Raw genomic sequence first — 23,882 nt, 5'->3', positions numbered from 1 at the left:
CATGTGGTGCTCTATATAAAGAGAGGGAATAATTGTTGCTCCGTGTGATAAAACTGGCAGCAATTCCTAGCACATGCCTTTAGTTTTTGTCTTTCCTTCCTGCTGTTAATCTTGCACAAGCAAGAAGCCTCTGCAAAGATGGTTTAAAAGTGCAGTTGAACTTGATATCCATTTTTCCAGAAATCAGCAGCGTGGATCAGAAGGCATGAAGCGCATCCTGACAGTGTGAACTCATTGCAGCTCTTGGTTTGGTTCAGCAGTCTTTGGTTGGATTCCTATTGGGTTTGCAAGACTCCTCAGACAATCTGCTGATGAAGGTTCCCCTCTTGTCTGACTTCTTTCTAGGAGTTCAGATGCTAACATCCACTCCTCCAGCTTTTTCCAGACCATGGGTTCAATCACAAAGTCTTGATTTCTTTCAAGTCTGCAGTGTGCTGGAGGTCTGCCAGGGCAAACTGCAGATCCTGTCCACAGAGGAGGAGAGAAGGCTCTGGGAGGACCTTATAGCAGCCTTCCAGGACCTGAAGGGGGCTACAGGAAAGCTGGGGAAGGACTTTGTATAAGGGCATGTAGCAACAGGATGAGGGGAAACGGCTTTAAACTGGAAGAGGGTTGATTTAGACTAGATGTTAGGAAGAAATTTTTTACTGTGAGAGTGGTGACACACTGGCACAGGTTGCCCAGAGGTTGTGGATGCCCCCAGCCTGCAAGCACTCAAGGCCAGGCTGGATGAGGCTGTGAGCAAGCTGGTCTGGTCAGAGGTGTCCCTGCCTGTAGCAGGGGGTTGGAACTAGATGATCTTAAAGGTGTCTTCCAACCCAACATTCTATGATTCTTTGATCTGCGGTGGTGGAGTGCCCAACCTGCCTTCAGCTGCTCCTTCTCTGTCCTAGGAGCCTTCCTGCCAGAGTGGCTGTGAAAGGAAGGATCCACCTTCCAGGGCACTGAATGAGCATTCGTGCTGACTTCTCCAGTTTGACTGTGTGCAGCCAGTGAACGATGTTATATTCCTCAGGACAGCAGTCTGAAGGGGAAGAAGGACTCGTTTTCCATGTTTCCTTTATTTCCTGAAGATGTCTGCTTCAAGTGAGCTCCCACCATGTTTTGAGTTAAGCATACAAATCTTGGCTTGTGGTCAGGTCCAATTCTTCTTGGGCTGATGCTGATTTTACACATGGCTAAGCCCATTCATTCCGTCTTTAGCAGTTACCTAATTACCAGGAGCCAAAGACTTCAAACTGGCTGATGATGTGTGCTGCCTTTTACACGAGCATCACATAATTCAAGCACTTTTAGTTCTTTCATATGCATTGAAGGTGAACGCTTGCCACTAAGGAGCTTCACAAATCCAGACTTTAGAAAAAAAGCAGTTTGGGCTTTTTGAACTAGCTGGCTCTTTGTGGTTCATGCTGAGGATGCCCTGTTCTGGCAGAAGTACATTGCAGGCTGGGCTGCCAAACTCAGGCGTTGTAGGGTTGGGTAATAAGGTGTATGAGCATCAGCTTTCATGATCATCTACCACAAGTAGGCAGTCTATGATGATTTCATTGCTTGCTCTGTGATCTGTGCTGCCTCGTGCCACCATTTCAAAGAGTTCTTGCTTCAGTAGTGGTCCCCAACTTGTGCACATCTATAGGAGGAAATGCTTGGAGCCTTAACATTTTCATAGATCTTTTGGGGATGATAAAGGCACCTGGGGATTGAATGGGATTTCTGCTTGTGAAGCCCATGACCCTGAGTTACCTGGCCCTTAAACAGGCAGTTTGGTAAAATCCCTTTGTACCTATGGGGACATCAGGTTTCTGAATGGGTAGATCTGCTCTAATCCAAATGGGGTGAGTCCAAAACAGCCTCTGCACCTCTGAATTTCCTCACCTGGCAGTCATTTTTTCTGACCTCGCTTTTACATTTTGATACACTTCTTCCCGTGTTCATTTTTCTTTTCTATCTGCTTCGCTCAGTGTTTAAAATAAAACCCCGAAGCTTGAGAGATGAGAATGACATTTACTATTAAATGCTGGAGGCACAAAATGTATCTGTTATGTTTCTCAGGAATTGTGCTTCTGTGCTGTGGATGCGTGAAGGATAAGTTAAACCTGAGAGCTGCCCTCCCTGTGAATGGGCTCCTATCAAATACTTGTCAAAATAAAGGTGTTACTCAGCTCCTTTGAGGTGCTTACAGGGCTATTTCAGCGCACTCTCATTTACCCACAAAGTGAAACTGTTCCATCTGTCAATAACCATTATTCATGTCCCTATTCTTAGCAGCAGCCCGTAGTGAATGTAAACACGTTTACCTAAATTCTGTCTGCAGAAATATCTGTGAAATTCCCAATAACGGCTGTCTCCTGAATCTTTAACTTCAGTATCCATTACGGCAGTACATCTGAAAGCAGCAAGGGCCTGAGCAAAACTGATTTGTCATGAAGAGCTCCATCATCAGCCAATGAAGACTTTGAACGGTGCCTTCAGTTTAGCATTTAGGAGGAATTCGGGTTTAGGAGATATTTCTAAGTGCCTGGAGGAAACCAGGGCCATTTCTTGATGAGGCTCCATTGGGGTGGGTTAATGGTTGGATGAAATAATCTTGGTGTTCTTTTCCAACCTTACTGATTCAATGATTCTGTGCCATTTCAGACTCAAACAGAGGAGGTTTGCTCTCGAGTGATGCTCACATCCGCACCCTAAGAACCCAGATTTTGTACTGTCAACACTTTTTCTCAGTTTTCCTGTAGGATTGCAGTTTCTTCTGCAGTCTGCATACGTGCCTATCAATGCAGATGTTCTTTGTGTAATAGATAGGGTGGTGGCACAGCCTCCTGCAGCTGTGGTTGGGAAGAAAGCGGCTGTGGCTCATGTTTCTGCACTGAGCTCATTCCTCTTGTAGCCTCTGCATTAGGAGCAGCTGAGCACAGAAGCCCCTGGGAGTGTTTGCCAAGGCATAGGAGCCCAGTAAATTAATTGGGGTGTGCTGATTTTGCCTTGGTCATAGGCCGGGACACAACATGCTATGTAAGTCCTTTTGTGGGTACTGAAGGAGTCTTTGGCAGCTCAGACCTCGAGCCTTGATCCTTCAGCCCCAGGCACACCCTGCTGCTGAGCTGGGCTGGAAGCTGTGGCTCAGGCAAGGTGAGAGATGGGTTTGCCTGTGAATTTTGTTCCCTGCAATCTGGAGAGGAGAAACACAACTGAACGTCAGCTGCTTTGCTGCCCTTGAGAAAAAGTATATTCACATTCAAAAAGAAAAGTAAATAACATGTTCCTGTTAAGTGCCTGTTAGTTATACATATTACATCTAAAAGTAATTATCATTTAATTAGCAGTTTAGCAACAGTGGAAGGAGATGAAGTCACAGTTGCATTACATTTATTACCAGTAGCAAGCAAATGGCTGTGGTCCCATTTGAAAACTATTGGGATTAGGATGAGGTGTCATATGAAGTGAGCATGTGCAGATGGGCCTGCAGCCCCTGCCCTCCATCCTGGGTGCTTTTAAGGATAAACATTTGCTTTTTTATTATTATTTTTGTCTTTTTTACTTCTCATGCACCAAACATTTTGTTATAATAACTCAAAAGTGATGAAAGATCACATATTGGAGGAAATAACAACAAAAAAAAAGCTTTCAGCTTCATGCAGGTGGAGTCCCAGCATTATGTGTCCTCCTGCCAGTGGGGTTTTGGAAGCAGTGCAAATGCAAATCCTTATGTCTAGAGCTATCTATATAACACTGCCTTCTTGAAGAACTGACAAACAGTTTAAAGGTGTTTGATGCCTCTCTCTGTGTTAACTCCAAGCATCCTGGACAACTGATGAATGCATCTTCTGTTCTGCTCTGCTTGACGAGGTGGATTTTAGTCACTGCCAATTAGCAGAGAGGAGGTTTGAGTATTCTTCGGGTGAAACTTTGAAGCCAGTTCCTGACGGTGCCCCAGGGAGTGCTGCTTCTAGCATAGAATAAATAGGTCTGATTTGCATGTATAAACACTAACCTTTTAATGAAAAGTTCACGTGAGACTGAAAACTCCCGAATAAGCTGTTCAGGAGGGCACTTCCCACTTGCATTGAAGAGGTGAGTGATAGTCAATAACAGGAAAGGACTGTGACCTTCTGCTGATTAATCTTTAAAAGGTGTGTGCTCGCCATACATACCTTGTGTTAAATAGGAGCAGCTTTCCTGTGTGTAGCATGGGGATGCACAGCAGGGGGAAGAGACTTGTGATTTGCTTTCACCTCCTAGCTCAGATGAAAATTGCAAGCTGCTTTATTTTGCTGTAATTTTATTTCTTGTTGGTTAACAAGTTTTAACTGAAGGAGATACAGGAAAGCATCTATTTTCCTCATGTAGATGAAGCTTTGTGGCTGAGCAGCTGGATTTCTCATAGAATAGTTGAGTTGGAAGGGATCTGCAAGGATCAAGCCCAACACTTGGCCTCTCACAGGACCTCCCAAAATTGAAACCCTGTGCCTGAGAGCATCGTCCAAACACTTCTCAAACTCTAGCATGCCTGGGGATGTGATCACTGCCCTGGGGAGCCTGCCCATGACCACCACCCTCTGCTGACGAGCCTTTCCCAACCTGACCCTCCACCCCCCATTGGGGCTCCATGAAGAAGATGCCACTTCTTCACGAGGGATGGCAAAGAAGGAATGAAGGATTTACACAACCATCAGCATTCAACAGTGTGTTTAGTTTTATATTTTGGTTGTATGTATGAAAATCATGCTCTGTTTTATCTCAGCCTCCAACTCCGAGCCCGTGTGGCCTTTCCAGTGTGACCATCCCTAATAAATCACTTTGAGGGATTATTATTATTTCCCCCAGTTTTACTTTTGTGGATAAATGGGTGACCATTAGGGTCAGCATCATCAGCTTACTGATGTTTGCAAGTGTGCAGTTGTGCTACAGTGCCTTGTGGGACCCTCTTTCCCCACGTCCCGGGCAGGCACCTTGGCTCATCACTGCATGCCGGGGGCTTTCCACCAAGTGAGTAAGACTGGTTTTCCCCATGAGTGCTTCTGTCTCCAGGAATAGCTCTGCAACTGCCACTAAGCCAGCTAAAATGAAGAACCATCTTCTAAGCTTATCTCGAGAGAGTAGTCTGTAATTGCAACCGTTTCCTCAAAACCCTTCCCAAACAGGCTGAGTCCCGACTGAAGGGTAATTACCAAATTAACCTTCTCCACAAAGTGACTTCTTCAGCTCTTGTACTGTTGAGTTTACCATTTATTTGGTTCAAAGCTGTGCACCTCAAATATTGTGATGCAGCACTGCTTCCTTGTGCAGGCAGCACAGGACCAGGACCCTCGGTCAGCACCTGGCACTGTTACCAGGAGTCAGGAGAGTGATGGAGAACAGCCCCGAAATGCATGTGTGTGTGTGAGTCTTAGTGACACTGAGCGAAGATCCCTCCCATCTCACAGAAACTGGTATGGAAGGGTTTCTCGAGGTTGTCTTCTTCAGCTGAGATCCCTACTAGATCATCGTGGGAGATGGTTGGAGAGCTGGTGTGTGACCTGAGAATCCTCTGTTTCCATGTGGCTGTGGAAATGGGGTGAGTATATGGGGCCTTGGGTTATGTTTTTCACCTGGCCTCTCTGACCTGGCATACCATGGTGGTGTGTAGGGCTGTGCTTTATTCACTGGGGTCGACATTTGTAAAAGGCTAAATGGTTTTTAATTAAGTCATTACAAATTTCAGGATCAGTGGGATGGTTTTTCTTCCTCCTTTGCATAGCGCAAAGGGCAGAGGGTGGGAGCTTAGGGGCCGTGGTGCTGGTAGGTGGGCTTCCACATCAGCAGTAGCTTGAAGCTTTACAAAAAAAAAAGTGGTGCAGATCTGTGGAGTTCTTTGGGTAGGGAACTGTAGTTCAGCTGACAAAATGTGTACCACTGGGGACTGTTACTGCCTGCACATTTTGGCTGTCTTAGCAGCATACGTTTGCATAAAATGTCTTGCTAGAAGCGCTTAAGAAAACGGGAGCGTGGAGTTGGGTTTTTTGGCATCCTGTGATCTGAAGCGCTGGGCCAACTTTGGTTTTTGCAAAATAGGCAAGGACAGAAAACGCTTTTAGGTAATGACCTTGGCAGCAGTTTTTAATGCAGCAGGAGAAATTTTTCAATTAGGTTAGAGTCCAGAAGCTTGGACGGGTAATACAAATCTGCTTTAGATTTGCATGCCATATCTCAACACACCACGGGCGCTATCAGGGCCTGCACATGGCTTTCGTTGCTGCTGGTGGCCTAAAGCAAGACTAGAAACAGCAGGCTGTGTGATCTCTTACTTGTAAGGTTGTTAGCTGCCAGTGCAGTTGACTTCAGATGACTTGACTTTGGGAGGGGTCTGGCATATGTACCAACGGTGGTAGTTAATTCAGCAGATCTAATGCAGAAGTTACTGAAGTGATTTATAAATGCTACTTCTGAAGACCATGTGGGTATTACACTCATCTGGTAGATGAGATACAGAGAGGCTGAACGCCTTGCCTGAGGTCCTGGGTGAGTCATTCCTTGATGTGGGAATCAGAGCAGCCATACAAGAAAGCAACAAAGTCAAATGGATCTCAGGCAAGGTCACAGCCACGGCAGACAGAATAGATGTTTTCAAAAATACATCGTTTTCACAGCTTCTGTGTCATTAAAAGTTAAAGTTGTATTAATCTCCTGTAAGTGCAGGGAAGGCGTTCAATCTAGCATCTCTTTTATGTGATATCTCTTTATTTTTAATTTGTTCCACAGGCTCCGTAGTACTTAGCAACAGCGGGAAAATAAACCCATTTGAAACAGACAATTAAACAAGGTCACTGGGGCAGGGAAGCTAGAATTATTCAAGAAACAACTATTGCAGATGCCATCTTGGGGATGATATTAAGCAAGGTACGCTGCTGTAGGCTGAAGTGCCTTTCCTTCCTAGAAATTTTATTGCATTCTCTTGAAAGACATCCAGCTTTTATCAGCCCACACCATTACACAGGCACTGAAGGGAAGCTGAGAGCCTGGCTCCTGCCTGACTCAGTAAGTGCACGTAGAAGCCCCTCTGTAGGAGGCAGAAGCAATATATATTTCTCCTTCCAAGAGACACTTCATCCGTGACACTGGGGCTGCTGGGATGGGCATCTTGTGCGCTGTTGGTGATGGCTTCCTGCAGCCGCCCAGGTGCTCCAGCACCTTCCTTACTGCGGATTTCTGGAGTTAATGACCTGAAGTTCGTTGTTAAAGCAAATCCTGGCTCTGCAGTGGGTGTCCAGGCTGTGTCTGCCCTGCACGTTTGTTTCTGGGAGAAGCTGTGGGGGCACAGAGGGGTGGGATGGGTGTAGGGAATCACTGGGTCCGATGTGATCGAGCAGCAGGCTTGTTGTTTTCCATTTCATTTTTAATCATTCAGTTCCTCTCCTCTTCCATTTCTCTGGCTGGGTCAGGCACACGAGATCTTGTGGGATTAACCCAGTTCTACAACCAGAAGGATCAGTCCTTAATGCCACTTGATTGTATTTAATTTCCACATGTATTCTCTTCTTAGAAAGCTTTGTTTTGCAAGTCAGTCTTCATTACACAAGACATTCACCTTCCCACAGATAAAGAAATATGGAGGTGTATAGCACTGCAATCATTCTTATTTGAAAATTGGGTTCTTCGTTTTATTTAGAGCCAAAAGAAAATTCTCTTACCATAGCTTGCCATGTAAAATTAAGTGAAGGTGATCACCTTAACCCTGATGTAACCCAGAAAGTAATTTATAGGATGCTATTGGAAGCTGTGTACTTACTTTTGCCAAGTTTGTTAATATAACTGAAAATTTAGATGTTATCTGAGTCTGATGTCAGCTCTCCAAGGCATTTCAGCTTTCCAAAGAGCAAAAAGGGCAACCAGGTCTGGTGGGAGGTGTCCCTTCCAACCCAAACCATTCTTTGATTCTGTGATGATTGTTGGGTGGTCACTGTGGCATCCAGGCACAGACCCAGCACAGATGAAGAGTTGATACTCCTTAAGGAGAAGTTTGGGCCTCATTGTCTACTGCTGAGATGGGGCTCCCAGCAGTGACCCCCAGTTGGGACACAGAGGTACAGACAGGCAGCAGAAGAGGGAAATAGTGCATATTTTGGGTAAGTCTCAGATTTCACGATGCTATATGTGATGTTTGGGTTTCACGCATTGAAGAGTGGCAAACAGAGACATCAGTGGCACAGAATGCCCTTCCATGCGGGTGAAAGACCGTCGCAGATGAGCTGGGAGTGGTGCTGTGTCTCCTAAAGCTTTGGGATTGGGTTGCTGTGGGAAGAGCAGCTCTATGACTGACATTGATCAAAAACAACAGCGCCTTCGTGGAAACTGGGCGCTCAAGCAAATTCTTAAAGTTCTCAGCCTTCCTGCACCTGTATGACCACCAATTTTTTTTTTTAATCTTTTTTTCTACATATTTTATAACTTGCGCTTTAGCATAAAATTGGAAGCAAGATCCAATTCTGAAGGAAAATTAATTTCCTTGAATTGAAGAAGCAATCTACTTGAGACTTTTTAATCATCAGATGGTAACTGTGTGCTAAAGAAAGGAAGACCATTAAGGTAACTTAATAGAGTAGGATAAATGTTTTCCTCTGTACCTTCTTCATCTTTATTTAGAGATTCACGCTGAGGATATTTCATAAAAGCTGTTCTTCTTGACCTTCTGTCACTTGCAGCGTAGAGGACCCAACAGAAATAATGGCAAGGATCTAAGGCTGTGGATTTCTGGATGCTAACGCAACGATTGTGCTAAACATTTCTGTTCATCCTTTCCTGCCAAATTCTGCTTTTCCTTTCTCATTAAAGTGAGCGCAGCTATCGGGACAAGCAAATGCATTGAGCTGCGCTGAGCTGTGTGATTTTTAAAAACAAACTGTGTTAATGCTTTTAATTAAGGGGCAGAGAAACAAGAGGCTTTATCAGCTCTTTGTCTGCAGGCCATAATTTTGTGGCGGATGGGCAATCTGTTATTGTAAGCGTCCACCTTTTTGAAGGATTTACTGCAAAATCAAATGGTGTTTTTATTTAAATAGTTGAGCGTTGCATGATTCTCATTTATTTAATATGGAAGCATTGTTACAAAGAAGAATGTAGCACTTAATTTGTATTGCTTGAGGGAGCTTGGATCCACTCGGGAGCGCTGCTTTGCATGCTTTGTGGTATCGTGTGTTGAAAACAGAACACACAGGAAAATGAAAAGGAGGAAAATGTGAAGGTGAAGTTGCAAAATCCCCATCAGGCTTTTTCTGCAAGTGTGTCTGAAAAGATCATGGACTCTTTGGTCTGTAAAGAGCAGGTGTGTTGCAAAATAATGATGAAGAAAAGCTTTCCTGGGCGGCAGTCGAGGGCTGGTGTTGGCAATTTGGAGAAGTTCTTTGTCGTGGTCCTTTGCAGTTTGTCTTTTCAGAAACGGCCAACTGGCTGCCCAGAGAGGCTGTGGATGCCCCGTCCCTGAAGGTATTCAAGGCCAGATTGGATGGGGCCCTGGGCAGCCTGGTCTGGTATTAAATGGGGAGGTTGGTGGCCCTGCATGTGGCAAGGGGTAGGAGCTTCATCATCCTTGAGGTCCCTTCCAAGCCTGGCCATTCTGTGATTCTGCATGATTCTGTAATGTTGTTGAAAAATAAGGTCATTCCATTTGTGCTGGTGAAACCCTTTGGCCGAGAGGTTATCATGTTGTTGTCAAATGCCGCCGTGGCACATCCTGCGAGTGAGCTGGGGCTCCCCATCCCTACACAGTCAAGCTTCCATGCGCAACTGTTGAGGGTTGAAAACCTTGCTGATCTGGGGATGAGTTCCCAGTGCTCCAGGTCCCCCGCATCTATTCCCCATGGGCTGGGTTGTGGCTGCTCTGTATAAAACCAGAGCAACTTCTGTTTAATTGCGGCAGGTGATCTAGGATAATGGAGCTATTAGATTTGGCGTCTCTAATGCGCTTATCGTTTCAAAAGGATTGTTTCTACTAATGGCAGCTAACTTGCTACAAATAAAGCAGGAAAATAGAAATCTTAAGTACTGGAGTGGCAGCGCATCATGAAGCATTACACTGCTTATGGGAAGGAAGAGTGAGCTGGCTGTCAGGGACAAAATCTATTGGAAAAACCCCTCTGATGGATTCTGATGTTGACTCATTTAATGTGGCAGCAGCATTCAGCTGTTCTACCAGTCTATTAAAAGTATTAAAAAGCCTATAAATAATAATACTTAAGTGGCTACAGCTCTTCATCCATGGCTCCTCTGGCAGATGTGGGTGTTTTGTGCATTGTGGATGGCAGGGTTGAGCATGGGCCTGGTCCTGTGAGCCACATTTGAGTATGTTTGAGGATGCTTTCCCCCTCTGCAGTCGCTGGTTGCTTGGCTTCAGCTTCCACAGCTCAGAGAGCCCATGAGCTGTGCTTTGAGCCAGGGCTGGGAGGCTGTCTTTAAAATCTTCTTTCCCTGTTTCTACCTCAAAACCAAGTTTCCTCCAGAAATCATGCTTTTCTAAGTGAATGCAATTCCCAGACGTGCATGCAACCCCTTACCATGCAAGCCTGCTCCAGGTCACGTGAGGTCCTGAGAATGCAGAGGTGGTGGACCAGCTGTCCTGTATCGTTCCCCCTGCTCAAAGCAGCAGCATTTTGTTTGCTTCGTGTGGGCAGGAGGGATCCTGAGCAAACAGCAGAAACTTGGCAAGCCTTAACCTGTAAAATTCCGCATCTCCTCCCTGCTGATCCCTGCAGTTGGATACTTATGTTGTTTGGTTTTTTTTCTTTACAGAGTGGTTTCAAATGAAAGCAAGTTAAAGGAGCAAATGGTTTTTATATTTCTATTTTAGTATAGGAAATATCCTGGGGGGTAAGCTCTCTGCATACCATAACCACAACAGATTAGTGTGTCCCCAAGCAGCAAGGGCATAATGATATGGCTTTGTTCAGTGCCGTGCTCTGTAGCAAAGTGTAATTTTACAGACAGGGTCACGAGTGTTTAACCACTCACAAAAAATGCCCCCAAACGTGATCTCAGCTTGCAGAGATAAGAACAGCATCCTCCTCTCAGGGAAGCTGTATCAGATGGAGATGCAATCCAGCGTTTTGCAAAGCAACGAGGGAGGGCTGCTTTATGTGCATGTGGCAGCAGGGGTGCTTAGTAAACACCACCATCTACCCTATCCTTGAAATTGCATGGTAATTATAAATTAACCCCTGACACGGAGTTTTTCCTCAGTCTTTCTGCTGTTACACTGATGTCATTGGTATTGGTAGGACCTCTCCTGTTTTTTTTCTGTTATTTTCCTTGCCTGAGCACTGCTTGGCTGCTCCTGCAGCAGTGTGAGCTGGAGGGCACGGGGGTTCACAGGTGAGTGGGGGAACTTCATCTCTAGGGCACTGTAGGTATTGGTGGAACTCAGCAAAAGGCACTGCAACGTTTCTGCAAGCAGTTGTTCTCAATTTTTAAAGGATTTGCTCCTTTATTAACCTTTTTTAAACCTTTCTTAAAGGTTTCATGCTCCTTTATAGCTGATAGCAATGCCTTCATGATATATTATAAAGATCCTAAGTAGAGACCTCTTTTCGTGAATACTAATATCTGTCCTGAAGTCTGCTCTGTTACTAGATGTGCTGGAACAGAATAAGATGAAGGAAATGCCAGTATTCTATTTCCTTTGCACAGGGGGAATGGAAACCCAAAGATGGTCCCCGTGGTCCACTGAAGGTGGAAAACTGTCAATAATTTGTTGCATTTCTGTTGTTTTTCATTTGGTGCAGGACGCCAGCGATGATCGGTTGCTCCTTCGTTGTGCACAGGAAGTTCTTTGGAGAGATCGGGCTCCTTGATCCCGGGATGGACGTGTATGGAGGGGAGAACATAGAGCTCGGCATCAAGGTTTGTGCCACAGCTGTGAGCAGAATCTCACCTAGCATTACTTAAGGAGCCGAAAGCAAAACTTCAGCAGGTTAACGCAGTTACTAAAACATTTCAGGTGAATTGTTGGCTTGCTTTAAAGAATGTATATTTGAGTTTAAAGGTGAAAATGACTTGTTTCTAGGGGCGAGAGCAATTTCTGAGGGCAGTATAAACTGACCTTGGTCAAGTTGTCACGTTGGTTGGTCTGAGCCATAAATATCTTAAATATCAGTAGAAATACGGCGCTGTTTTAGGGGGGAAGTGGGCCTCACAATTGTGAGTACATCAAGAAGATATCATAGAAGCATTCAGCAGTTGCAAATAAAATGTATTCTTAAATAGGCAAAGCTTTTAAAAGCGAAACACTAACAGCCACGTTTTTAGAGTTTCCTCAATAAATCCACGAGACGTTCCTCGTTACAGCATCTACTGTGACAACATCACTTGATTACTGTGTACAATATCAGATGGGTTTAGTGATTCAAATGTGTACATACAGTGAATGATTCATAAGCAATGAATTCAGTGTAAAGAAGCAACCTGGGATGGAGAAGTCTGTGGAGGTTTTTCCAGGCATGTTTTGGAGTACAGAAGTTGTATGTTAACAGGCTGATAGGGAGAGACTTGAGACTTAGAGCTGGAAAATTGAATTGACTGTGCTGTTGTAAAAATGAAAAATCATTGTTCAGCTCATAGATTTACCAGAGGATATTTGCTTTGCTGGCAAATCAGAAGAAACTTAAAAAATCTATTGTTATTGACACAGGGAGCAATAATCTCATTTAAACAAGGGAGTAGAAATTAAAGGCTTTAAATATGCCACATACTCTTCTCCATATGAAGTGATTATTGTGTATCATCATGCAACTCGCTTCCTGGGTCTAGAGAGATCCAGCTCCAAACTAGGCTTCTCTTGTGACTATCCTAATTTGTTTATCTATGGGTTTTTTTTAATATCATCACTGTGGAACTAGTCTTCTCACAATTAATAATTTCACCCATCTGTTAGGTTTTGGGGGGATTTCATGGAAGATTGGCTTCTTAACTAGAAAAATAAGATGATGTCTCAGGGACAACTGGTGAACATATGTCGTCTTCTTTTTCACGTGCTGAACTTTTTAGAGCCATGCAATAAACATCCTTCTGGAAAAAGATAATCCCCCTCTTCCTCCAGTGACTCACCCAGGCTTGTGTTTGCAGCCTGTGTGTTTCTTTGCTTCTTGCACACGCGTGCATTGCATGTTCTGGTCAAGACTTGAAAAATATTGGTGGTTTTGATAGAGAAAATATTTAGGAAATCTCCCTTTTTAGGCAGTAGGTTTTCAAATATCACTGAGTGCAAGTGACATCTTTGGGCAGCTGGGAGTTCTTGGCACGTAATGTATGTTGGCCGTTGTCAGGTAGCTCATGTTGAGGGGAGAGCTCCCGTAGGTGCTCTGTTAACAATTGCCAGATATTTTTAGTTCTGCTTTACAGTAAGATTCTGTTCATAAGTAGTTTACCCAAGGCTAATCGTTGGCTGCATAAGGAAGCAGAGGATTGTTGTGGTTGCACACAGAACTCGGGGTGTCAGATGGATTTAAGCTTTTCCCAGTCATCCTGAGCTCAGAGATTGTCAGCCCTTCCCCACATGCCTGCAACCTGCCATGGCCAGGGTCTGTAACACCCATCTCACGTCGTCAGTAATGCGTGACTCTGATGGAACCAAATCTTCTCCTAAAGGTTCGATTTGAATATGAAATGTCGAGGCTTTTATTGCTCTTTCTGTTTGTTTGTTTTGGCTGCAGTCAGAGAAGCAATTTGGTGCTTCCATGTTTGTTGTAGTGATTCTCGGATGAAAAATATGTACAGAGAGGATTTATTTTTGTTTTGATGGTGACGCAAATTCCATTCTGAGAATCGTGGCAATTTTAAAAACATATTATTCTTGTATTAAAAAAACAAATTGCTCAAAGAACAAAAATGAGATAATAAACCCATTGAGGCTTTGAGAACAAAATTGAAAAATTACAGTGTTTCAGGCAAAACCACAAGCTTTTTGCTAAATTTTAGCATTGTTTTTAATGCTAAAATTAAAGGTAAGTAATCTGAATAAGAAAATGCAGTAAATAATTGAGGAGTGTAGACTGTCCTAACCTAGGGCCAAGGCTTGATACTACACAAGAGTCTCATGACTATATAGATCTGTTGTACTGCATCTTTGTGTAGGGGAATATTTGCAGATGGCGCTTTCAGGTGCTGATTTCAGTGAGAATGTTTCTGTGTGAGCCACTTAAAAACCCAAACCCCATTACTCACATTCATGAGGTAGCTCCCGGCTCACTGCTCTCCCTTACGTGCTGGGGAGCATCCTCGGGTTGCTCAGTTAATAATAAAGCCATTAAGCGTGCTCTTGCCCTAGGCAAATCCTTGTTCTGCTCATGGGGTGGCTTTGGCCCCGGCATGGGGAACACGTTGTTCTTTGTATTGTCTTGTCTTTTATCACACTGGAGTGTCTCCAGAATGCTGTGCTTATTCTCTTCTCTTGTCCCTGATGTCCACTCCTTCACTTCCTGAGGCAGAATCAACTCTAATTCCCCTTTTCTTGGCAGAGCACAGAAGTCTTTGCTAAGCTAGGCAGTGTAGGCTAATATTTCAACAGAGAGATTTTCAACACTTTTTTTTCTTTTTTTTTTTCCAAAGTGTGCCTTGCAATCTTGCAATCATATTATAAGAGCTCCAGGTCTTTCTCACTGCGTTGACAGCCACAAGGACCCCATGTTTGATCAACCTGTCCCTGAGTTAATGCCTCCCAACAGCAGAGTGTTTGTGGAAACCGCCTCCCTGTGCCTGCAACTGAGTAAGGCTGCTGGCTGCATGGAGCCCACGGAGAATCATTCAAGTTAGAAAAGGCCAAGATCACCAACCCCAGCCCCAACCCATCCCCACCCCTCACATCCCTCAGTGCCCACATCCCCACAGTTCTGGAACACCTCCAGGGTTGGTGACCTCACCACTCCCTGGGCAGCTGTGCCACTGCAGCATCGCTGTTTCTGGGGAGAGATTTTTCATAATGTTCAACCTGAACCTCCCATGGCACAGCTTAAGGCTGTTACTCATCAGTGTGGGAAGGATGCGAGAAGGCTTGCACTTTTCTCCCAACATCAGAGAATGGCACCAGGGTGAAGTCGTACTTCATCTTACTGCATCTCTTGGGGTGCTCCTTACCCATGGGAATGTGACTTTTAACGTGAGGATATTTTTCATTTCACTGCAGTAGGGATGTAACATACAGGATTTTGTCTGCCATTTGTATTGGTGGAATATGCAGCTTCAGTTTCCAGCTGTGAAATGTCTGTAGCTTTCAGGCAGCCTCACATCTGATCAGAAGGAGCTAAGAAGCACAAACATCTCCTGAAAAATTGCCGTGGCCCCAACCACTGACCTGGTCTCAGTCCTGCCACAGGAACATGGAAACATAGACAACTCTGTCTCATTGAGATCCCACTACCCATCCCTGGAGCACAAGCCCCAGGCCCCAAAGATAATAGCTGCTCTCCCAAATCCAAGCTTACACCCAATCTCTTCAACCCGTTGCTTCACTGAGCAGGTTTCTCCTCTGATTTTGTGAACCTGGTGCCCAATTCCTATCTCTTGAAAGCACTGGTGTTGCCCTGGATCCCCACTGACTCCGTTTTGTCCGTTTTGACACGTGGCCTTCTCCAACAGCCTCCTTTCATTGAAGGTTTTTATTTTATTTTAAGCCTGTTTGTGGCCCTGGCTTTTAGGGACTGAATGCTTTTGCAACATCTCGCTGATTCTCTGCATTCTCTGGTTTTGTGGATTTTCATGGTTGGTCACAGACATTCGCTAAAGATGCTCTTTAAAATTGTGAGTGTCTGTTGGAATAAAGATGCAAAGGGCCATTGCGTGCCTGTTGCCACGATTTCAAGCCTGGGATGGGTTACAAGGTTATTTTCAGAGTATTTTGTGCTACTGTCATGCGTTGCTAATTAAACTCATTTGAGTTGTCTTTCAGAGATTAATTTAATCAATAAGGATATTATTACTCCTTTGATGGTATCATTTGTACGAATTGTCACTTGAAGAAAGCAATTAACTGGGAATGCTTATTAGCTGATCCATCCCATACCTTATTTGTGTAGTAAGAATCGATTATTGAATTCATTAAGAAAAGCACAGTCCGGGGATCCCTTTGAGGTTTAGTAACTGAGCTACATTTTATTATGAATTTTAAATTGTCTGAAGCTTGGGTTGGGCTTTTTAAACCAATTTCCAGAGGAAGAGAACAGCGTGTGCCCCAGGTTTGTCAGCCAGGTTCATCAGCCCAGTCTTAGTGCCCCCAATCCCACAGTTGTGTCTACAGAACGGGCAGAGTTTCATCTCCGTGTAGCTGTCAGAGCTGAATCATCAAGCTTGGAGTAGCAAATGGGGACGATGAGAGCATTAGCATGTTGTTGTTAGGAGTGGTTTCCTTAATAATCACACTTTCATCCCCCAGCCACACAGTCACCTAAGTAACCCCACTGCATTGGCAACGACACTGATCCTCTCCCAGAGGGTACGGTGCCTGTGCATCCTTTCATCTTTTGGAAACTCTTAAGGTAGATTAAATAGCCTTTTAATGTACAAAAGCACTTGTGGCTGTTTCATCCATGAAGGAGCCTGTTTTGTTTACATGAGTGTGGTTATTCGTATGCTGAAATGTTGAGAGGGTCAGGCCCTCAGATGCAAAAAAAAAAGGAAAGCCATCAAACAGATATACTTAAGCTTCTTAAGGGAGCTTGACTTCTTCTGCTTGTGTTTTCCATAAAACTATGGTTGTATCGGTAGGGTGTTTAGAGCAGGTTCCTCTTTGGTGGATGCCCTGTCCTTGGAGGCATTCAAAGCGGATTGGACCAGGCTGTGAGCACCCGATTGATCTGCAGATGTCTCTGTTCGTCACAGGGGAGTTGGACTAGATGGCCTTTTAGGGGTCGCTTCCAACTCTTATGACTCTATGATTGTCTGATTCTAGCATCCATAGCTGTGCTGGCCCTGGGACTGTGTGGAGGAAGGGCAGCCTGTACCCAGACTCTGAAGTGGAAGAGTGGTAGATGCAAGTGTAACAGGGAGCACAGGGATGCATGAATATTTGGCTAGGGTTTTACTTGCACGAATCTAATACTGAAATAGTTAGTGCCTGTCATCAAAGTCTGAAAATGTGCCCTGTTAGGATGGAATTTATTTTTATAACACCATCCAAATGTGCAGACGTCCAATACTGGGTGTCACGCTTTGACTCTGCGACGTGTGCTTACTGCTGTCTTTCAAAATGTGTTTCACTGGGGCTTTTTCTTTGATCATCCTCAAATGCCTCCCTTTCAGTTCTGCTGATTAATGCATTAAAGTCTGGGTGCAGACAGAGATAGCTCACAGCAGGCAGCACCTGAAATCCTTTTTGAGCCGCCCCGTCCATCAGTGCAGGGCTGTGAATTACGGTTTCTCCAGTTCAGGATGGGGGTTTGGTCAGGTCTGGCAGATCTGTGCTGATGCTTTGCTACATTTTTTATCACTTTGAAAAATAGAAGGCTGAAAAGCATGTAATTTATTCATAAGGCTTTATTAGGCTTGTGAGGGTTTGCTGAGATGCAGTAGTTAGGCTTGAATCGAGTTTCTCATGGTGTGCAGGGATTTTTTCCCCATCTGCACCTAATTTTGCTGAGATTGAATTAGTCATGAAGTTACACATGCACCAGCAAATAGTTTGTGTGGAAAGTGGGGGGACAAATTGGCCCAGTGTTCTGACTTACGGGTAGGTTTTGAAGCAAGATGTCTCCCAGGCTTTATTCTCTGGTCGAGCTGCAGGAGGTGTCACCACATGGACTGACATGTTTCTGGTTGCCTTTGGCTGGTTGAACACTTTGGGGGGATTTTATCAGCTATCAGTTGCTTACCTGGAGTACATGTACTGTTCAAATATGTCCCCTCTTTTGAAATTTCGGAGAATTTATGCTGAGGAAACGTAAATTTCACAATGGTGTTGGATGCTGATGATGCAGAGAAAGCATTGGTGGTGGGGGATGCTCAGGAGGGCCACTGGCAATAGGGGAGGGGCTGAGAAATCTTGGGGCAGAACTCTGTTAGAAAAGCTGAGGGCATAAACCTGGGTGAAATTGGTGGCTTTCCAAGGCCTCAGGGAATCCTGAAGTATAGGAAGCATTTAAAAGAAGAAACTCACAAAAAGCCCTAAACCTGCCAACAATAGAAACTTAAGACTAGCTTTTAAAAAGTATTTTATCAGCCAGGAACCAAAATCCACTTAGAAATTGAGGCTTAGGGCTCTTTCCAAATGAAAATTGAGTTAACTCAGAAGAAAGTAAGAAGCAGAGTAGGACTGACCTTGGTAAAGGTCTTAGAAATACAGCTTTAGAAATAGTGATACGCCCATAATGCATTACCTTTGTGTATGGCCACAGTCTGTTTATGTGTACCTGTATCCCTGCCAAGGAAGTTGAGTTTGCTCTACAGAGTGATTGTTGTGTGGTTGGAAGAAATATTACCACCATTGAACAATATCCAATCACTGCATGCATTTATTTTAAGAGCAGAAATCAGTGCAAGTATGACTTCAGATCCTATGTTTGGCATTTTAGTTGTCAGCTCCGAATTTACTGTAGGTGCTTAAAAATGCTTTATAAGAAGCTCCGGCGCAGTTTTCCAAACTGTACAGATGCTTTTTCATCAAACCTATCTCCATGGAAATGGAGCTGTGTTTTGATTATTTCCTAACCAGTTTCTAACCCTCGGGACAGGGAGCTGCAGAGCTGTGATCAGCTTTAGAGCTGTCCCTCCTTGGGGAAAGGAATTGCAGGCAGGCAGCCGCAGCGCTCCTGCCTCTCTCTTTCCTCTCAATAGAAAATAATTTGTCATCCCTGCCTGTTACTGCTGGAGGAGGGGGAAGGGACCGTTCTTTTCACCCCACTTGATTCCAGTGTTTTTACTGACAAGTTGATTTTTATGCCGGGAAGACACCGATCATCTTTACTGGGAAAGATGATAACTCCTCATGTGCAATGAGCTGTGTGTTGTGGATGAGATTGACTGGTGGACGAAGAAATCCATTTTAGGACTCAGCTGTGCCTTATCTTTCCTTGAAACTGGCAGGTATCAGCTTCCTACTGATTTTTCACAGGGTCGATGCTTGCCTCTTGCAAGCACAGTTAGGTTTAACACTGATTGGAGCTCACCTTGATCATCCTGGGCCTGCGTGGAGAAAAGCAGTGTGAAGAGCAGGCACAGCACTGCAGTAGCCAGCAGTGCTTCTGCGAAGGCCATGTGGCTATGGAGGCTCCTTGGCTCTCAGAAGGTTGGGCTATTTATGCTTTTGAGAGAGAACTTTGGTTGGCCCAACGGTGCTTTCATTGAACAGAGCCTTGCCATGCTGTTTCTTCCACTGAATTTGTCACAGTGAGGTTTGGACCATGCTGGTGCTGTCAGGTGAGGCTGCTCCAGAGGCTCCTTGGGCAATGTGCTCGCACTCTGCCCGTATCTCAGTGTCAGGCATCTCCAGTATCCCCAGGACAGGCTGTTGCTTTTTTTCTATCACATGCTGTGTTCCATGTGTGTTACACCCACCCTGTGAGCCCTTTCCACTCTCACTCGGGGTTTCTGAATTTTCACTCTTCCCTTCTTGTTGCATCAGAGATGCATCGTTTCCTGTTCATATTCCCTCAAAGCTCCAGCATCCCCAGAGAGGAATGCCTGGGCCCCTCTAGGCAAGGCAAGATGCCTGCAGTGCAGTCCCACTCAACTTTCCCATAGCAGGAGGGATTGTTTGGCTGGCTGGGCAGGGGCACACTGACACGTGGAATCTGGCTTTCACACATCAGCAGGCATGTCAAGGATTGTGTGGGGCAGCTTGTTTTGTTGTCATTCCTATAGGATGTCACGTCTGGGGGTAAAGACGTTGGCTCAGGCGAGGTCCCAAGACTTGGCATCACCATGCTTTGGAGTTCACCCTCTGTTCTTGCACAGAAATTAATTACTTAACTCCTCTTATCAACAATGACAGGCACGAGCAGCTGAGAGAAGAATTCCTTACCTTTCCAACTGATGTATTGGTTTGCTTCTTTATGGGCCTCCTGGGCCCTGCTGAGTGGGAGCAGCCTGGGACATCCCTCCTCATCCTCCCTCACATTTCCAGCACTGAGTTCTCCATAATGGGGGGATGATGCATGAGCCGGGGTGCTGCTGGCTCTGAGTGCCTGGCAGCTTCACTCAGGAACTGCTGAGCTGCAGCCAAGTTAGGCCCCCTGAAACTCAGTGTTACAGCATTGATCCCTGGAGGACAACAGTCCTTTAAGTATTTCTGGGTGCCTGAAACAATAGTTCTCTGAAATATGCTTTCTCCTTTCAGTCTTCACTACACAAGGTGAGCAGCAGCACATTTACTCTGTGCACGTGCCTATGATGTCTGGAGTATAAATTACCCCATAAAACAGAAAACAGGCTTGTGTCTTCCTAAAAACCAACTCCAAGCCAAACTGAACTTTGTCTTCTTATAGAAAGCACACTTGGGAAATACCGAGAGAAATTGACATGAAATTACACACCAATAAATGAGGCTCATAATAAACCGAGATGAGAAATGCTTTTTTTCCCCATCCCATTATGTTCATAAAGCTTTCAGAAAGCTCCCTGCTCATCATGAGTGGGAAGGCAAGGTTAATCTTTGCTTTTCATCTGTCCTTTCTTATGAGAAAGCCTCACTTGTAATGCACTTTCTAAGACAGTGGGATGCACCGATTTTTTCCCTACATCATCCAGACCCACATGGTTGAGTTTATTGATCTCTGCAATATCTGGTGTGCAGGTGGCCTCAGACCTTGGAGTGGTCTGATATCACCATCACTGTAGATGAGGCTAAGGCTAAGGCTCATTCATTGACTGTAGGTTGCTCTATAGGCCTAAGGATTGTTCCTGATGAAAATGTAATCAATGCCATTACAATCCTTTTCAGCCAAAAAGCTTGTAGCAAGAAATTCCCAAACAGTTCCCAGCCAGCTCTGGGTGCGTTCTGTGTCTCCGTAAGGCTTTGCAGTCATCGTCTCTCAAGGGTTTTCAGGTCAAACCCGTTGGTTTTCACAAACAAAACCACTGTTTTTGGAGAACCCCTGCTGCAATCACAGCCTCAGCTCTCAGCCATTCCAGCTGGATTTCATGTTCATCTGAACTCCTTGGCGATGCTGAAAGGCAACTGGCAGCAAGATGGTGATGGCAAGACCATGTGCATTTCTGAGTCAGCAGAAGGTCACAGCAACAATGAAAGTGCTAATGACCAAGCATTGCCCTAACCGTGTAGCAACACCAGCTTCAAGCTCAAACTAAAATTAAAGAAGCCCTCTCCACCAGGATCCCCCCTGCCTCCTGCATAGTGTCCTTGTAGCATCCCGTTTTTGCTGGAAGATCCTTTGCGCCCACCTCAGCCTTCCCTTGAACATCGGAATCCATTTGTGGTTGGCATGCTACTCATTGGGATTGCTTTACATCACCTTCGTTTGTCAGCTTTTGCCAGGTGTGATGGATTGTTTCACGTTAGGTTCCTCCAAGAACAAGAAATGTGGTCCCACATGTTTGTACGCCGGTCACCTGTCTGTGACCTTTTGTTTTCAGTATTACTGGGCATCGTTTGCTGTTGTGGTGCCACAAGCTCCAGCATGCAGTGAGTACAAAGCTGATGTAAACCACTCAGTACGGATGGTAACGCTTGGTACATGAGCATGCCCAGCTCTGAAACTTTGCAGAAAGCCCTGGAAGGTCTCTGATTTTGGCACATTGTACTGTATCCAGCCTATGGCTTGCTCTGGCCAGAGCAGGTCCCACATACTCTTGAGCTTCTTTTGCTTGCTTTACCGTATTCAGGGTAGCTTTTTCATATGTGAAGCATGGCTGGGATAGGAATTGCATTGTCTGATATGTTGGGTGTCTGAACACTGGCAATATTAGCAGCAGTGTGAAGTATCAGCTTATTTGATCATCGTATCAGATTGATTGGCTCAGCTTTTCTACAGCGTTTTCGGTACCTGCAGACTTGAGTCACTGCATCAGTGCAACAGGGAGAGCAAAATTCTCAGAAAAATTCACTGGGACCTTATCATTTACCTCCTACAGCACTTTGGGTAAGCCTTCTCTTTCCTTTTGTGCTTAGCAAAAGCCCGGTGCTGAATGCACCTCCCTTGACGTGCTATTGCTTGAGACTTGCCCTGTGCATCATGGAGAATAACATGGAAACAACTGGGCATGATTTATGTTTCCCAGTGCATTTATCCTTCAGTCTTCTGTGTCCTTGTGCCGCTCGGTGGAGACTGCAGAGGTGGTGCTCTGTGGGACTCATTTTGAACAGCATTCGCAGGCAGAGCTCCCTGCAGAGTGAGTACTATCACAGCAGTGAACTTTTTGCTTCCCCGTGCTGCATTTATTATTCATAGCAAGACAGTCATCTCATAGATGATCTAATGGCTGTGGTGCACCGCTGCTGTAATGCCTAAAGGGTGGTTAACCCCAGTAACACGGCGCGGTTTTCATTTATCTCCTTGACTTCAGGGTTTTCCCAGGAGTCCCAGGGCAGTGGAAAATGTCACAGCTTGATGTCTGCACTGCAAGCTGGTATTAAGCTGTCAGCCAAATCCCATCCTCAAATTCTGTCAGGGTTCAGGTGTCTGACCAAAGCTTCCTTGGCTTTACCTAAGAACTCAGACACCCAGGTATTAGATCTCACGGAGTGAAAGTGTATGTTGGTATTTTTCCCTGCACTGAGGCTTTTAGCAATACTTTCAGCATCCAATTTCTCCCCAAACTGGTTAGAGGCAGCCAGCGCAGGAAGCTGCTGAGGCCAATCGTAGAGTAAAATGAAATTCCACCTTTGACAGCACAGGCTGTGCTCCAGCAAATCGCTCAACTTTTAAGCACCTGGGGAGTCCTCTTGATTTCTCTGGCAATATTGCTCCTGCTTAAATGTAAGTGCTTCTTAAATGCCTTTCTGGATTGGGGCCCTCTAGAGCTGACCTTGAGCCATAAGAGTTAATATGTGCAAAATGAAATAGGCAGCTTTATTTTTGTTGGAGGAAAATGTTTTTGCTTGTCATTTCTTCCCTCCAAACAGTTTCTCTTTATGAACTAATTAACTTGTGTAGCTTTAAAATGTATGTACGTCTTTCTTGGATTTTGCCATGTCTCTCACCACCTTCCGGGGAGTTATTTTGTCTTATTTGCACAGAGGATATGAGAAGACATTGGGAAGTAAACTAACCTGTTCATTAAATGAATTTATACCTACAGCTGCAATAACAAACCTATTATTTCATATTCATCTACAGGCCCAAAATACGTATTAATTAACCAAAGTACTGCTAGTGGGCATATGCAAATGAAGTGTAATCAATCATGCCGAGATCACTTTCTTTTGCATTTTTGCTTTATTGAGAGATACCACTTTGTGCTGTCTGCAGTCCCTCAGTATCAGATCTGTGCTTTGAAGCTCAGTGTTGGGACTAAAATGAGAAAGAGAATCAGAATTTCCCAGCACTGCAGAAACTGCTGCAAATAACGCAGCTTCTAATGAAGAATTCATGTGTAATCCCATAGAGGAGATAACAGTCTAGATCTGCCTCGGGCGCAGAGAACCCAGGTTTATTTTTATGGAATGGGGATTTCATTCTGTAAAGCCACAGAGTTAAACAGAGAGGGGTAATTAGATCACAGAATCACAGATATGAATTCACATTTGAACTATACGCAACCTAATGATAAAATAGGAATTCTAAGCCCACTGCTCTGCTTTGCTAAGACTGAAGGTCTTAGAATGCCCAAAGCAGCACATGACAAAGGACTTCCCCCACTGGCCTGCAGTGTGTTCTCTTTGGAAGGAAAATGTTCCTTGCTCCCCCATGGCCAGGACACCCAAGGGGGGGATGCTCCAGGTACATCTGATCTATCTCAGGGCAGCAGTCTCA

The 23,882-nt window shown here is 44.8% G+C and overlaps 1 protein-coding gene across 1 annotated transcript in view; it reads left to right on the top strand.

Annotated features, from left to right (window-relative positions):
• Window positions 1-23,882, top strand: part of GALNT17 (polypeptide N-acetylgalactosaminyltransferase 17) — a gene marked incomplete at both ends in the record, with an annotated part of 181,305 nt that overhangs the window by 104,960 nt on the left and 52,463 nt on the right. The window contains one exon of the mRNA XM_079545336.1: window positions 11,751-11,868. Within this exon, the coding sequence (XP_079401462.1) occupies window positions 11,751-11,868 (118 nt within the window). The remainder of the gene's footprint in view (window positions 1-11,750; window positions 11,869-23,882) is intronic.

Source organism: Tetrao urogallus, assembly GCF_951394365.1.
Source record: "Tetrao urogallus genome assembly, chromosome: 20".
Lineage (NCBI taxonomy): Eukaryota > Metazoa > Chordata > Aves > Galliformes > Phasianidae > Tetrao > Tetrao urogallus.
This window is presented reverse-complemented; position numbering and strand designations above follow the sequence as displayed.